The sequence below is a fragment of the Chenopodium quinoa genome, unplaced genomic scaffold, assembly GCF_001683475.1.
Source record: "Chenopodium quinoa cultivar QQ74 unplaced genomic scaffold, ASM168347v1, whole genome shotgun sequence".
In the NCBI taxonomy this organism is placed as follows: domain Eukaryota; kingdom Viridiplantae; phylum Streptophyta; class Magnoliopsida; order Caryophyllales; family Amaranthaceae; genus Chenopodium; species Chenopodium quinoa.
Genome location: NW_018742904.1, coordinates 1,338,598 through 1,354,452, shown reverse-complemented (window position 1 = coordinate 1,354,452; position 15,855 = coordinate 1,338,598). Strand labels below are relative to the sequence as shown.

Below are 15,855 nucleotides of genomic sequence, written 5' to 3'. Positions count from 1 at the left end.
GAGGTATCGATGCTGTAATTTTCTTATTTCACTGAGTTGTACTCCGTATTCGAGGGGACCTAGAAATATGTTATCTTCCTCGAGGTTTTCAGAATCATAGATCATCTTGTAACGGCCATTAATTGGTATGTGTTGATGGGTAGATTTATACATGTTAATGTTATGGGTAGCTAGAGTAGTTGGAAGAGTTTTTAGAATGAAAGATTTTGATGAGATAGGGATGTACTCTTGTGTTAAGACCTATGAGAACTAAAAGAGTGACTTGGCATCCTGTAGTTTTCTTATTTTTAATTCGTGAAGCGCGTTGTGATTAATACTTCGTATTTTTCCTAGTTTTTATGATTTCTAAGATAACTGCTAGCTCCTTTTGATTTATGCATTTCCTAGTTTCTATGATTTCCAAGATAACTGCTGGTTTGATAAGGAAAGGAAGGTATTCATAGTTATATAATATCTTTTCTGAAGCCGGTTATTTATTTCTATCTGAATTTTATTTCCTTGTTTCGCCCCCTTATTTTGGTAGCTTCGACGTTTCACATTTGTAGAGTTGAGGGTGTAGTTAGATGACTGGAAGAATTAGTCAGGGTTGTGTGGCAACTGCTCAGAAGTGTATGACTGAAGTTTTTTCTATACATGGTATATATATGGGTTTCCGGTGTAAGAACCAGAATCACAGGTTTCTGGTATGAAATTTTGATTGAGGAACTGATTATTTTATTGGTAAATACCAAAAAGAAGAGCATATATATCTCATGTCTTTCATGGTGTGCAAAATTGCAAACTGTCTGGGACAGATCCATAGTGGTATGTTTATATTAATAGGAATCAGATCAGATGTAAGGTCCTAGAACAAATGCTACAGTATTTAGCTCTTCCTATTTTAATAAATCCGAAGCCTGGAAAAAAATCTTGCTAGGCGAAATACAACAGATTTTGAAATAGTTAGTAAAACTGCACATGGAGGTAAACACACTAGTACAATGGCCAGCCATAGTGACCGAGCTGATGTCAGAGCATATGCACTGCTCACAAAAGCTATCAAGGTTGCATAGAAAGATAGTTGAAGGATATGGATGCTGAAAGGCAGAAGAAATCTTGGCTGATCATCTCGCTGAGCAAGCATCATTGCCCAGAGAGTACTGAATAACACAAATGTATAGCCACACATAGCAGTTGTATTTGACAGCATGAACACCTTGAAAACTGTATCCCGTGTCAGAACAGCGTATCCACGTTGATCAAACCCACCAGGGATTGAGAATCCTGCTGCAAAGGTGATAGCTGCTAAAATTACAGCTATGATTCCAAGTGTGCTGAACTTTTTCTGCATTCTTTCGTTAGCATTTTCTGGACAAAGTGTTGTTTGGTTGATCACTTGAGGTTGACTAGGTGTTTGTTTGTCATCTAAATGCATTACTAGCTGGTATCCTATTTCTGCCTGCAATTGAATATAAAAAATATATCATTATTGTTGCATTACCTTATTAGTCCTTCAATTTATTACGAGATGCCTGGTACAGGTTACAGAAATTCTAGATATAGCTGCTTACCATGTTTTCAGAAAGTTCTTGTAGTTTGATTAAATCCCATGGAGTGTAACCTTCTTTATTCCTTAGATTAATTCCTGTCTTATCAGTATCTAGTATCACCTTGGCCATAATGTGGTCAGAGTTCCTTGCTGCTAGATGTAAAGGAGTATTTCCTTCTATATCTGGTATATTAATCAGCCTCTTCAGTGCTGGAATACTGAGCATTTCTGTACCTTCTTGATAACTTCCTAATTTCATAAGGTGCAGCACAGTCTTGCCATTAGGGTCACAAATTGTAATTGACTGTGGACAATGGAGAAGAATTGCACGAGCAGCTTTTAACTGGCCAAGACTGGCTGCGATAAGTAAAGGACTAAGACCTTTCTCGTCACGTAGATATGCACATGATTTCTCTGTCTTAAGTATTGCCTCCACATGTCCCTCTTTATCTGCTACTGCTGCATAGTACAAAGCATTTTGCCTGCGTCGATCTGCTTTCTTTGCTAGTTCTGGGTGTTTAGCTAGAAAAAGTCTAACAACATCCTCTGCATCACAATATGGTTGATATACTTAGTCAGTTAGTTGCATGGAGAAGCTGTTTATGACAGCATAGATCATTGTTTCATTAGTATGATTACCATGTATGATCTCAACTTTCACATAATGAGGGTGGTAGGTTGACTAATTTATAGTATACTAGCATCATGACCCCCCGCCCTAATTGGTCCTTTTTTCCTTATTTATTTCTTATAGTATAGTTTAATAATGATCCAAATATCCAATGCATGTGTAACGTATCTGATGTTTCTTTTATATACCTCATAGTCTCATACTATCCTGTCCTCAAATTAATGTTCTCTTAAGGTTGAGCAGACATAGTAAGAGTAGACAATAAGGTACTATAGGCTTTTTGGCAGATAGTGGAAAATCAATATTTGATTGAGAGAGTTAATAGAGAGATAGCGAGCTTGGTTATGGTGAATATATGAATTAAAAAAACAAATACACACATTATTTCTTCGTGCCGACCATAAAGATAGTTGAATATCATATTGTATATTTGTCTTTCTACAGAATATATTATCTAAAGGAAGATGAATTTGAGGTAATAGTTTTTGGTTTGAAGGGAATTAATAGAAAATATTATTGGTAAGGATCCAATGGTGGGTAAAGGAACTGTAATCTAGGAGTTAGATAAAATTAGAGCAGAATAGTTGCCGGAAGTGTGAATATGTAAGTCATACCTGTGCAGTTGTGTATTGCTGCGTGTAGTGGAGTCAACCCAGCTGGCGCACTTAAGCTGTAGGTAACATCTGAGGTTAGGATCTTCTCAAGAACTTGCTCATGACCATATGCTGCAGAAAGATATGGGGTTCCTTCTGCAGCATTGTTAACATAATTAGCCAGTCTCGGTTCCACATCGAGCAGGTACATTGCTACCTCCTCATATCCATTCCTGAGAGCCTCGTGTAGTGGTGTGTTTCCACTTGAATCTTGAACTACCCATGGATCGGGACTGGTACCTTCTTCAACCACCATGAGTGACAGCATGGTGGATCTAACCTTCTTATCTTTGACATTCTGCAAGTGAGACTTGTAAGAATTTACTAGCGCCTGCACTACTTCAAGGTGACCTAATCTCGCAGCAATATGTAATGGGTTTTCCCCTTGGGAGTTGCTGCGGTAGATTAGAAGAACTGCTGCCGGAATTTTCAGCAGAGCCTTCACTATGAAGCCATAGTGGCCTCGGCTTGCTGCCAAGTGAAGAATGTTTTCCCCGTCTGACGTTTGACCGAGGAAGTAGCTCTCATCTGGAGCTGCTTCTCCGTTTTCTTCCCCATTGGATTGTAAATGAATATCATTGAGATAGCCTTCATTTCCTTCTCTGGCAGCTGTTTCGAGATAAACATCCATGGGTGTTGTCATCTCAAGTTTTCTGGTACGGTGGCTCTCCTCTGCCCTTACTTCCACTGCTGAGTAAGGTGGTGGTTATTTTCTTCACCTCAAAGTTGAAATGCTTTTAAAGCACATCATAGTCTTTGTCCACGTTTTGCTCACTAAGTGCAGGTATAGTTCAATAATTCTGAGGAAATAGAATAAAAGTATATCGTATTGTTAAAACAATGTTCATTTGATTGAGGTTAGTTACATACTACATAGTGGAACATACATGCAAATTTAAAAATAATTTTGCATGACAATCGATGTAGTTGAATTAGATGGTTGTTACTCGACCAAATTAGATGGTTGAAGTTGATCACGGCACGACCAAATTAAATATGCCAACTTTGCTTTTGCTGATGTTATTCAGTGATTTATACATGCATAGAATGTCTTCTGTTTTATGGAAAAACAAATAGGCAAAGCAATCATGAGAATTATGGAATTGAGTAATGGAAAATCATTTAATAATACTCTCTTTGTCTCATAATATAGTTCCTGTTTTCCTATTTTCGGAGATTTAAAATGTTGTTCTTGTTTCTATTTTTGGATAGTATGTAAAGACCATTATACCCTTACTTTTTTAACTTTATTCATTGTACATCCTAAATTACCCTTGAATTTTGCACATGCCTTGTACTTTTTTTCACTTTATCTCTCTAACTTTTGTCTATAATTGTACTTTTCACTTTTATTAATGTACTTCATTCACTTTCTCTTCCTATTTCTTAAATACCGTAAAAAAACACAAACAGAAACTATAATATAGGACGGAGGGAGTATTAATATCTAATACCAAGAAAAAAGGGGTGATTGTTTTATAAGGCTTATTTCCTTGGTTGTTTGTTAGGCTTGTTTTATCATTTCTTTTACTCTCTTTTTCTCCCAAAGTTTTTTAGCATCGCTGCATGAATAGCATGCACTACTATAAAGGGTTATGAGTGCAAATGTGCAATGAGTGCAAAATGTGCAATGAGTGCACTTGCAAGCAGCCAAGCATGATTAATTCAACATGAACTAGATCATATTACTCACCTTAAAATAACTCATGAACTTAGAAAAAATTGTCAATTATTACTATCTTAAAAGGGGTGCATTATTAATTGTTACTAAAAAAAAAGTAATTGTACTACCCTTATTTATTGAAGACAACTTATTGTCGAGCTATGCCCGGTTAATCTCCTTGATAAACATAACATCAAGGGGTAAATACATTTGGACGCCGTTTGTCTAACCTTTCTCATGCCTACTGTTTCTTCCTCAAGTGTATTCACCATCTATTGTAATCCATCCTCCATAACTGTGGTAGAGCTTTAGACCTTCCCCACAAAACCCCACCAAAAACCCGCCTCCAAAAAAATCTAACAATTCCCCAAAATTTAAATTCTGGAAATCCTTCAAAACCCATGAAATCTCATGCTTAGTTTCTTCAATAACAACAATGGAGGAAGGTTAAAGTTCAACATTGACGCAATTTAACAATGAACAAATTCCAGAGTTCAACAACATGATTTAATAATGGAAGAATTCCCGCGGTGAAAGATTTTACAAAAAGCCCTAAGAAAATTATGGAAATAAATGGAACGATTAACCCCGATAGGGTTGGGTGTTTGTCGTGGAAGGAAAATAAATCTTCTAAAAGGAGGAAGTTCAACAATGGAGGATGATAAAGCTTCATTAATTGAGGAGGAGAATGGCAACAAATGAAGTTGCTTCATGCTAACAAACAACTCAAACTGACCAAACTTTGGTAAGGTATAGAAGCAACTCAGGTTGCTAGGTACGTAGACATTAAATTAGAAAACAATTTTTTTTTTGTTACAACATGTTTCAACACCAAGGCAAGTTATTATATAAGTGCCGTTTGATTAATAACAAATGTTTTCCCTGTGATAACCTTGGATTTTCTCCTTATTTCCCATGCCAAAGAAAATTGATAACATCCGCCTCATTTGCCAACTGTCAATTTCACATTAGCTACAAAGGAAACTGAACAATAATTTAAATTTGTAATGTTTATATGCGAGTTCAATTAATTTATTTATGGTCGTTTGGTTTGCACAGGGTAATTGGAATGGAATGAAGAAAGGGAATGAAAGAGAATGGAATGAAACCCTTTCTATGTGCTATGTTGTTTGTTTTACAAAACAAAGGGAATCACCACCACCACCACACAACCCCTCTTCCCCACTTTTCCAGCCACTCCACCGCCCAGCCACCACCTCACTGAAACTCGCCGCCCGTAGTCGCACATCCTCCACCCCTTCGCCGCCCCCTGAAAACCGTCGGTCGTCATGGCTTGTGTCAGAAATCGCGAACCTGGAAATCGCGAACTTGCTGCTCCTCGTGGCTTGTGTCAGAATCTTGGGCAGCGGAGAGGTTGGGTTTGCGTGGGATGGCTTGTGTCATGGCTTGGGTAGGAGGATGATTTTCTAGGGTTTGCGTGGGCGAGGGAAGGTTTTTCATGGAGGGGAGGGGGAGGTGCGACGGGTTCCGACGAGGTGGCTGGGCGGTGGGGGCAACTGGGTAAGGTAGTGGCTGGTGTGGATATGGTGGTGTAGTGGTGGCTGGAGAAAGGGAATGCAAAAGTCTAGGGGGGGAAATCAATGTAGAAGGATTTTGGGTATACTCAAAAATAAAAATGGGTAAAGGGAATGAAAAAAATGACAAACAAACAGCAACAAAGGGAATGAGCCATGTTCATTCCCTTTCCCTTTGTTTATTTAACCCCAACCAAATGGCCCCTTAATATGTTATAGTTCATTTTCTCTCATTTCATCGGATATACTTGTATTAAGAATTGTTTATATGTGGTACATCTTATAATATTCGTATGTTTTTTCCTTTTACTTGAAAAAAAAGGAATAAAATACTAGAAATCACATAATGTGATGTTTGGAACATTAGGTACATACCTCTTACTAGATTAAAAACTAGTTTTTAGCCCGAGCGATGCCCGGAGTCATATATATATGTATATATAGGGGAGGGATCCGGTAAAAACCCCTTCTTATATAAGAACACGAGAATATATATAAGAACTATTCTAATCCGTAGGATTAGATTAGATCGGACGGTCGAGAATAGGGGTGTGCAAAGTAATGGCATTGATGTAATTACAGCCATCTACAACCCAAGTATACAAACCCTCATCATTTACTTTCTCTCTCCTCAAACATACCCCAAACTTCCCTTTAAACTCTCTCTCCTAATATTACTAGATTCTCTCTCCAAAAACCACCATAATTGCTCCAAGTCGAACACAATTTCAACCAATTTCTTGCGATTTTCGCCTTATATTAGCTAATGTTGTTCATAAACTTGCAAAAAACAAGTTAAACCGAACAATTTAAGCTGACTTTTCACAAAAGAAACCCATGATTTTCGCAACAACAAATCGAAGTGAAATCTAAATGAAACGAAGCGACGAACAAGAGAATCTTACTGAAATTGGTTACGAATTGGAAAGGTAACTAATAATCTGATAATTTCAAAAAAGTTAGGTCTTTTTTTTTTTTTTTTTTTTTTTTTTATCTTTTGCTATTTTTGATTTATATATTTTGAATTTGCAGCAACAAGCAAGGTGAAAAAGAAGATAATCCTCATATGTTTTAAACTAAATGCACCTACTAATCTACTACTACAAATTCCTAAGAATTTTCTTCAATTTGGCTTTACGTTCTTAATTTGTGTTCTATTTTTTTATTATTATTATTATGCTTGTTATGTTCTCAACTTATAATATGAAGCATGTATAGTAAATTTAGATCTGTCAATTATTGATTTTTGTGATGTGAAATTATGATCTAAAGAAGGTGTATTATGTTGTAGAAGTATGTGTATTATGTTCTAGATTATATCTAATTAATATGGTTGTTATGTTCTAAAATTATAATCTAAAGTATATATAATATGTTTAGATCTGACAGTTTATGCTTTTTTTTATCTAAAATTATGTTCTGAAGTATATATATTACGGTCTAAAAATGTCTATTATTATGGTCTGAAAAAATGTATGTTTTGTTCTACAGTTAAAGTTTATCTATTACTCTTCGTTCTATGATTATGTTCTAAAATTTTGTTTTTGAAGTATGCCTATTATGTTCACATCTGAAAATTTATACTTCTTATGCTCTAAAATTGTGTTCTAAAGTGTGTCTATATATGTTATAAAAATATGTTCTAATTAAATTATACCTATGATATCTGTTATGTTCTAAATTGTGATCTTCATATGTCCTCATTCTTATTTTACTCGTAGCAAAAGCATGTTCTAAAGTGTAATTTATGCATAAAATTTTAGAATATACCATAGAAAACTTTAGAACATATACATAAAATTTTTAGAACATTGCAAAAAAATTTAGAACATATGTAGAAAATTATAACATTGCAAAAAAATTTAGTACATATGTAGAAGATTATAGCATGCATAAAACTTTAGAACATATGCAGAAAAGTTTAGAACATATGTAGTATATTTTTAGAACATATGCAGAAAAGTTTAGAACATATGCAAAATATTTATAATAGAACATATGCATAATTTTTATATACTTAGAACATAGGAAAAAAAATTGAGAACATATATTTAGATAACTAGAAAAAAAAAATTAAAAACACAAGTAGAAATTTTAAACATAGACAAAAAAATGTATATAACACAGGCAAAAAAAAAAAAAAAAAATTGATCATACATGTATTTAGAACTTAGGGTTATTGTAATGGTTTAATTAAATTTCACGTTGGATTACATTTTATTACTAAGTATGCCAAAAACCTATTAGCTCAAGTGATAGAGCACTATGCAAATGCATAGAAAAGGTTGGTTCGATTCCTACATAGATTATCTCTAAAAATAACTTTAAAAACTTCAAATGTAAACCATATCATAATAACTCATAAGTTTTTTTAAAAATTTGTAAATCAAATTAGTATGTAATGCAGTATGAGTTAAAAAATTGGTTTGAAAGTTTATCATAACAATAATAATTTAGAATGTTTTATTTACGATTTGAATAAAAATTTAGAATATTCGATTTAAAATTTAGTACATATGGGCAAAAATTTAGAACATAGATAGTAGTATTCTTACCTAAAAAGTGTTCTTTCATAGAGGAGGTGTTCTTACAAGAGCCTTCCTCGGGGAGGGATTCGATAAGAACACGAGAACACTTTCTTATGCGAGAACACTCTATGTTCTAATTTTTTTTCTTATGTTCTACATTTTTTCCTAAGTTCTAAATTTATTTTTCCTATGTTTAAGAGTTTTTTCTTCTCATGTTCAAAACTTTTACGTATGTTCAAAAAAAATTTCTTATGTTCTAGATTTTCTTCCTATGTTCCAAACCTATGGTCTAAATATTTATCTTATGTTCTAGATTTTTTTTTCCTATATTCTAAATTTTTTCAACCTATGGTCTAAATTTTTTTAGTTTATGTTATAAATTTATTTTCCTATGTTATAAAGTTTTTTTTTTTTTTTTTTTTTTTTTTTGCTTATAATACAAATTTTTACCAATGTTCTAAATTTTTTTTTCCTATGTTCTAAAAATTTTCAACTCATGTTAAAAAACTTAAAAAAAAAAACCTAAAAAAATCCTACATAGGTTATCTTTATAAAAATAAAAATAAAAAACTAAAAAAAAAAAACTTTAAAAATAAACCTAATTATTTCTCCTTATAGCCTAATTTAGAACATAATCTAATAATTTAGAACATAGGAAATAATTTTAGAACATGTACGAAAAAAAAAAAATTAGAACATGGGCTCTAAACATAGATTTAAAACTTAGGAAAAATTTTAAACATAGGATAAAAGTTTAGAACACAGGCAAAAAAATTTAGAATATAGGTAAATAAAAATTTAGATCATAGGTAAAAAAATATTAGAACATAGATAGAAAAAAAAATTTAGAAGATAGCAAAAAGTTAGTATGAAGGAAAAGTTTTAGAACATAGGAAATATAAATTAGAACATAAGCAAAGGATTAGTACATAGGAAAGATAGTTTAAAACATTAGTGAAAATTTTAGAATATAGGGAAAAAAATTTTAGAACATAGGAAAACGTTTAGAACATACACAGAAAAAATTTAGAACGTGGGAAAAATTTAAAACATAGACAAAAATAATAAAAAAAATATAAAATATAAAAAAAACATAGAAAAAGTTTTAGAAAATAGGCTGAAAAATATAGAACATAGTCAGAAAAATTTAGAATATAAAAAAATCTTTAGAATATAGGCTGAAAAATTAAGAGCATAAATTCTATACTTTATGTACTAATTTATATACTTTATGTTCTAAACTTAATACCTTAGTACCAAACTACATATTTCATGTAATTTTTTGCATATATACTTTAGAATAAAAAAATTTAGAATATAGAGGGAAAAAATTAGAACATAAGAAAGGTTTAGAACATAGGAAAAATAATTTAGAACATAGAGAAAAATTTAGAACATAGTAAAAAAAAATTTAGAACATAGGAAAACGTTAGAAACATAAGCAAAAAAAATTTAAGTTTTAGAGCATAGGCATAAAGATTTAGGATTAAAAAAATATTTAGAAATACTCAGAAAAATTTATAACATAAACTCTATACTTTATGTTCTAAGTTGCATGCATCTTACTACTTAATCTCAATTATTAAAACATCATTAGTTGTTAATCATACAAACTCTCGTCTCCACATTACACAAATGAGCCTACGTGGGATTCAAACCCACATCTTTTATGCTTTTGCACAATGCTCTACCCGTTGAGCTAGTAGGCTAATGTATATAAAACACTCGAACTAGAGAAAAAACTACTACCAACTATATGAGATAATCACAAAAGTAATTTTTTTTCTTTAATCATATCCTTTTGCACTTCTAAACACTATCTTTACTGTCGTTTATTGTTTTGATGATCGATTACTTGCATTAAGGTGGGTTCATTATATTGGCTATATAATCAATCTATCATTAGTAGTCCTTTAAAGCAAAAGTTATCCCAAGTTAAGACTAGTGCTAATCAAGCAAGCTTTGACAAACATGCTAAGATTGTCTACTTTAGAACACAATGAATTACTTTAGAACATAAAGAGTATACTTAATATATGCTAAATAAAAGTTTAGAACATGCTAAGATAGTTAAATAATAGTTTAGAATATAATGAATTACTTTAGAACACGGTGAATTACTTTAGAACACAGATAGTAAACTTTATAACATAGAGGGAAAACTTTAGAACATAAAGAGTACACTTTAGAATATTGAGAGAAAATTTTAGAACATAGAAGGAAAACTTTAGAACAACTTGAATTATTTTAGAACATAATGAATTACTTTATGTTCTAAATGTCCTTGTAACATAGTGAATTATGTTCTAAATGTGTTTTTGCTTAGAACGTAGTAAATAACTTTTTGTTCTAAATTTGCTTAGAACATAGTGAAATACTTTAGAACATAGTTATGTTCTAAATTTGTTTTTGCTTAGAACATAGTGAATTACTTTAGAACATAAAGGGTAAATTTTATAACATAGTGAACTATTTTAGAACATAAAGGATATAGTTTAGAACATAGTGAACTATTTTAGAGATAAAGGATATAGTTTAAAACATAGAGAGATTAATTTAAAACATATAGGGTAAAGTTTAGAACATAGAGAGAAAACTTTAGAACATAGAAGGAAAACTTTAGAACATAGTGAATTACGATATGTTCTAAAGTTGCTTTATGTTCTAAACTATAAACATTATGTAATAGTTATAGCTAAATTCAAAAACACAAAATGTGGCAAAACCAACAAATTGTATTGATAATAAATCAATAAATTTTATTAAAAATAAATCAAACAAATACACAAAATTCTAGGGGAAAAAGAGTTGCATATAAATTTAATTATAGTAGACTAATCAAGTAATCATGCACAACTACTCAATTATTACATAAGTAACCATAGGAATTCAGCAGCTCATCACAACCCGTAATTATTTTTGTTTTTAAGAAGACTTTCTCAGCGCAATTGAAAGCACTGTATATAAGTATTGCAATGGTGAATTTAGCTAACCTGCAACAATCAGAGTAGCTACAAAAAAGAGGAAGGCTGCCATGAAGCAATCAGGGGAAAATTAGCGTTCATGGCACCCCCACAAAGGCCTAACAGGTCCAACAGGGACCTTTTACACTACAGAAAATAAAAGACTGAAAGTAAAATACAGTAATAAAATAAACCAAGCAGCAACATTTCTAGACAAAAGGGGGTCTGAAGCAAACTCAGGAAGTACAACCGTAACCTGATCAGTGCCCATTAGTAACATAGAACTTCACCAACTTTAATAGCTAGGACATATTTTTTTTATTTTCTTGTTAACTATAGAAACCACTAAAGGACATGGGTCCATAGAGTAATCCATGAAAAAATACGGAGTGCATGCTATTGCTTACAGGATAAAGCATTTAAAAGGATGCTTATTTCGGCTTGGTGCTGTCAAAACCGTTTCCTGGTTGAGCTTGTTTTCGACTCATCCATAGAGTTCGAGCTCCTAGCCCTAGGCTTCTTGGTGCCAAATTTGCCAAGCTTAGAACATATTGTGGCACCACAAAAAGACTACTAAGTAGAAATATATGTGCACATCAAATTGAATAGCAACTTTAAAACTTAAAAGTCGGTTAATAATAGTTATTCTAAGGTCGTACAGAGAAGGTAGCTTACTGATGAAACCAAGGTAGACATGTGCATTATTCAAGCTATTCCATCCACTTTGAAAGGTTAGAACACAAGCCATTCATAATTTTTGTAGAGCATACTTGTGTGTTCTAATTATATCCATTGTTCAGATTCTTTCCGCTTCAAATAATTTCTTGTAAATCCACTATGCTTATGTTCTAATTAATTTTTCTATCCTTATCAAATACAAACCAAGCAAGTTCAATTGACAATGTAACTAGGAAATTGGCAGATTTTGCAATAATCTATTCAAAGAATAACATAATTCTACAAAATATATAACATCAGACTGAATCAATATGTGAAAATACAGAATATATATTTAGCATAATATCATCCAGAAAATCAATCACAATCACAAATTTTATAAATTAAACATAACTCCTAATAAACGAGCAGATGAAATCGTAAATAAAAAACAAAAAAAAAAATCGAAAAAGTTAAAGTTGAAATTGATGAAATTAGGAAAAAAAAAATCAGGAAAAATCGCAAAAGCTGGAAATAAAAAAAAAATATCGCAAAATTTGGAAAAAATAATCTGAAAAATTAATGCAAAAATTGATGAATAACATGAAATCAGGAAATAGAATGGATGAAAAAAAAATCGCAAAAATTGATGAATAACACGAAATCAGGAAATAGAATGGATGAAAAAAAATCGCAAAAATCGAACAAAAAAACAGGGAAAATCGATGAATTTAACAAATAAAATCGCATAAAATTGAACAAAAAATTAAAATCTAAAACAATTGATAAACTTACAACAATTTATCCAAAAGCTGAGAATTTTTTTGATTTAATCTGATGAAGTTTTGGCTGCCGAGGAGAGAGAAGCAGGTAGCGTGAGGATAGAGAAGTAGCGTGAGGAGAGAGAAACAAAAAAACGTAGTTTTGTTTGAAAGGGGAAAAAAAATTGGATTGTACAAGATCCTCAATATTACATACTACGTATATAAGATTGATTTAAGAGGGTTCTCTCTCTATATATATATATATATAATTAAATTGATATGAGTTTAACTAGGAATCTGAGATATTTGGATTTCAAATTAATTACAAATGCCGTTAATTAATAGTGTCTTTGATTGCAAAGTAGTCTCAAGTTCTCAACCAATCTAGCTTAGGGAATGTCGTATGTCAATGCCTTTGATTCAAATTAGCTACTCCCTCCGACCCTAAAAGAACAACCCTTTTGGTCAAATTTTAATCCCAAAATGTTCCTCTCATTTACATTAAAATATCCTCTAATTTACAATAATATTTATGCAAAATTAGCTTTCTCATGTAAATTTTGTTTTTTTCCATGTACTTTTATTACTTTTCTTCTCTACTTTTTCTTTGCAAATCCTATGTATATTTACCTTTTTAATGCACTTTTATTAACTTTCCATACACTTGTATTTCCCAATTAAGTTTATTAATACTTGTGAAAACTTTCCAAAAGGGTCGTTTTTTTAGGGACAGATCAAATGGAGTACAAAATTCACAACTAGAATTGTTTTCCCTAATATAAAATCTAATGATAATGTATCGGAATACTAGCTATCAACTTAGTTCGGTTGAAAGAGATAATTAAAAAATGGCAACCACAAAAGTACAAACTCATGTTACAAAGTATTATACAACGTATGTCCAAATCTGAGCCCATAAGACTCGTGAATCTATGATTTTGTCCAAGAAATCAAACGATTAGATAGCACTTTTAAAAAAGCTTTTAAATGATGTTTCATAAGCTTTTTCGATTTATATTGAATAAGATATGAGCAAGATATTAAACCCGGACCCAAAACATTGACCCGATTCCAATTAGATTAGAAAGTAGACTTAAAGAAATTTCCAACGATAATTTATAAGCACTATTTCAACTTTGGAATAAAAAATTACCGGTTTTGGAAAATCAAACTTTTTTTTGTAGAAGTACAATTGGTAAAATCTGTGTAGAATCGTAAAATTTGTCTGATTCTATCGATTCTATTAGCAATTCTACGAATAAATGACTTTGCAAGCTATGATTCAAATCGTTTGGGTGGATTGGGATCATTACATTTGAATCGTGATTTTAATAATAATGGTTGTATTTTTATTTTTATGTCATTGAGTCAGTGTTGTGTTGTGTGTAAATCTGCAAGCATCGAGTTCATACCTATGAACTAGAAGTACATGCCAGATGTAGTCGATCTGTAAGTGTCTCTTTTAATTGTTGGTTGGTACACCCGGATCAAAACTAGTTTTTTTTTTGTTTCTAAAAAAAAAAAAAAAAAAAACAACAACAACAAAAACAAGAACATAACTTATATTAGTAATGAACATCACGACTTTATTAAAGAACACAACATTGAAATATTAAGAACGTGATAATTTTGGTGAATCGGTTTTTTAAAAAGGTAAAAGATAATTACCAATTGATTTTTACCACGTATTTAATGTCAAATCATTTCAAAATATTCAGTTTTTTATAATTTCTCTCTCTAAAATTATTTTTTATCAAGATTTCATTTTCAAATTTCAAATTTTAAAATTTGAAATTTGAAATTCATTTTCAAAATTTCAAATAACAATATTTTTTATTCTGTTCTCTTTCTTTTTTAAAAAAAAAATCTTTAAATAACCAATTACATATTTTTATATTTTGTTATAATATTCATCTTGGTCATGTGTCTCTATTATGATTCATTATATGATTTTAAATGTCCATGTTTTTTTTATTGTAATTTAATGTACCTTTATTGTCACATAATGTTCATTTCTTATTGTGAAATGTTTTCTGAATTATGTTTTAACATGTTGGGTAAATAATATAAATTATGTTCTTTAAATAATATTATCATGTCCTTTATTAATATGGCGAATGTTCTTTAGATCTATCGAAAAATCAATCATCAATAGAAGAGGTCCCAAAAGTATGTCGTCTTCATCAACCTTTGTGATCCTGATTTCAAAAAATATACATATACACAAGTAGATGATTTTATTTTGAAAAAAATACGCAATTAGATGAACATAGTTTGTAACGTTAATAACACATACTTTAAATCCGAAGAACATAATTTGTGACAATAATAAACATATAGTTTAGACCCAAAGTGCATATTAATTAAACTCAACGAACATATATATTCTAATGAATATAGATCAAAAAAAATTGATAAGAGAACATTTATCCTAATCCAAATGAATTTCATCTTCAACCTCCGAAAAAAACACAAATTTTATTTTTTTTTTAAAAAATAAATTAAATAATCAAAAAAAAAATTACATTTTCTTTCAGTGATGAATTCGTTAACAATAATCCATGAACAAATATCATAATCTAAAAATATCATCATCAACAACAAATTATGAAATATAAATTGAAAAAAATAATTAAAAACTACCTTCTCATTTGGTGACAAAATCTAAAATTAAATATCAATTGTCAAAAACATCAATTTGCTGATCATCAAGTGCAAATCGACAATCATAGATCGTGACGAAATTCACCATGAGCCATTATTTTCTCTCTAAATTTTTTTTTTCTTTCTCTTGAAATTTTATTTTCTCTCCAAAAATTCTCTATTTTCTCAAAAATTGATTATAAACAATTATGGATATGGGAAGCTAAAATTATGGAAAGGAAATAAAAAAAAAAAAGCCTTCAATTAAGGAGCATAAATTTAGGAAGCTG

The 15,855-nt window shown here is 31.0% G+C and overlaps 1 protein-coding gene across 1 annotated transcript; it reads right to left on the bottom strand.

Annotated features, from left to right (window-relative positions):
• Window positions 1-786: 786 nt before the first annotated feature.
• On the bottom strand, window positions 787-13,210 carry LOC110727336 (ankyrin repeat-containing protein NPR4-like). Its single transcript, XM_021906898.1, has 4 exons — window positions 12,954-13,210; window positions 2,774-3,612; window positions 1,551-2,074; window positions 787-1,438 (listed from the first exon to the last, which is right to left on the bottom strand). Exons 2-4 carry the CDS (start codon window positions 3,453-3,455, stop codon window positions 881-883), a joined length of 1,764 nt encoding a protein of 587 aa, XP_021762590.1. The 5' UTR covers window positions 3,456-3,612; window positions 12,954-13,210; the 3' UTR covers window positions 787-880.
• Window positions 13,211-15,855: the final 2,645 nt, after the last annotated feature.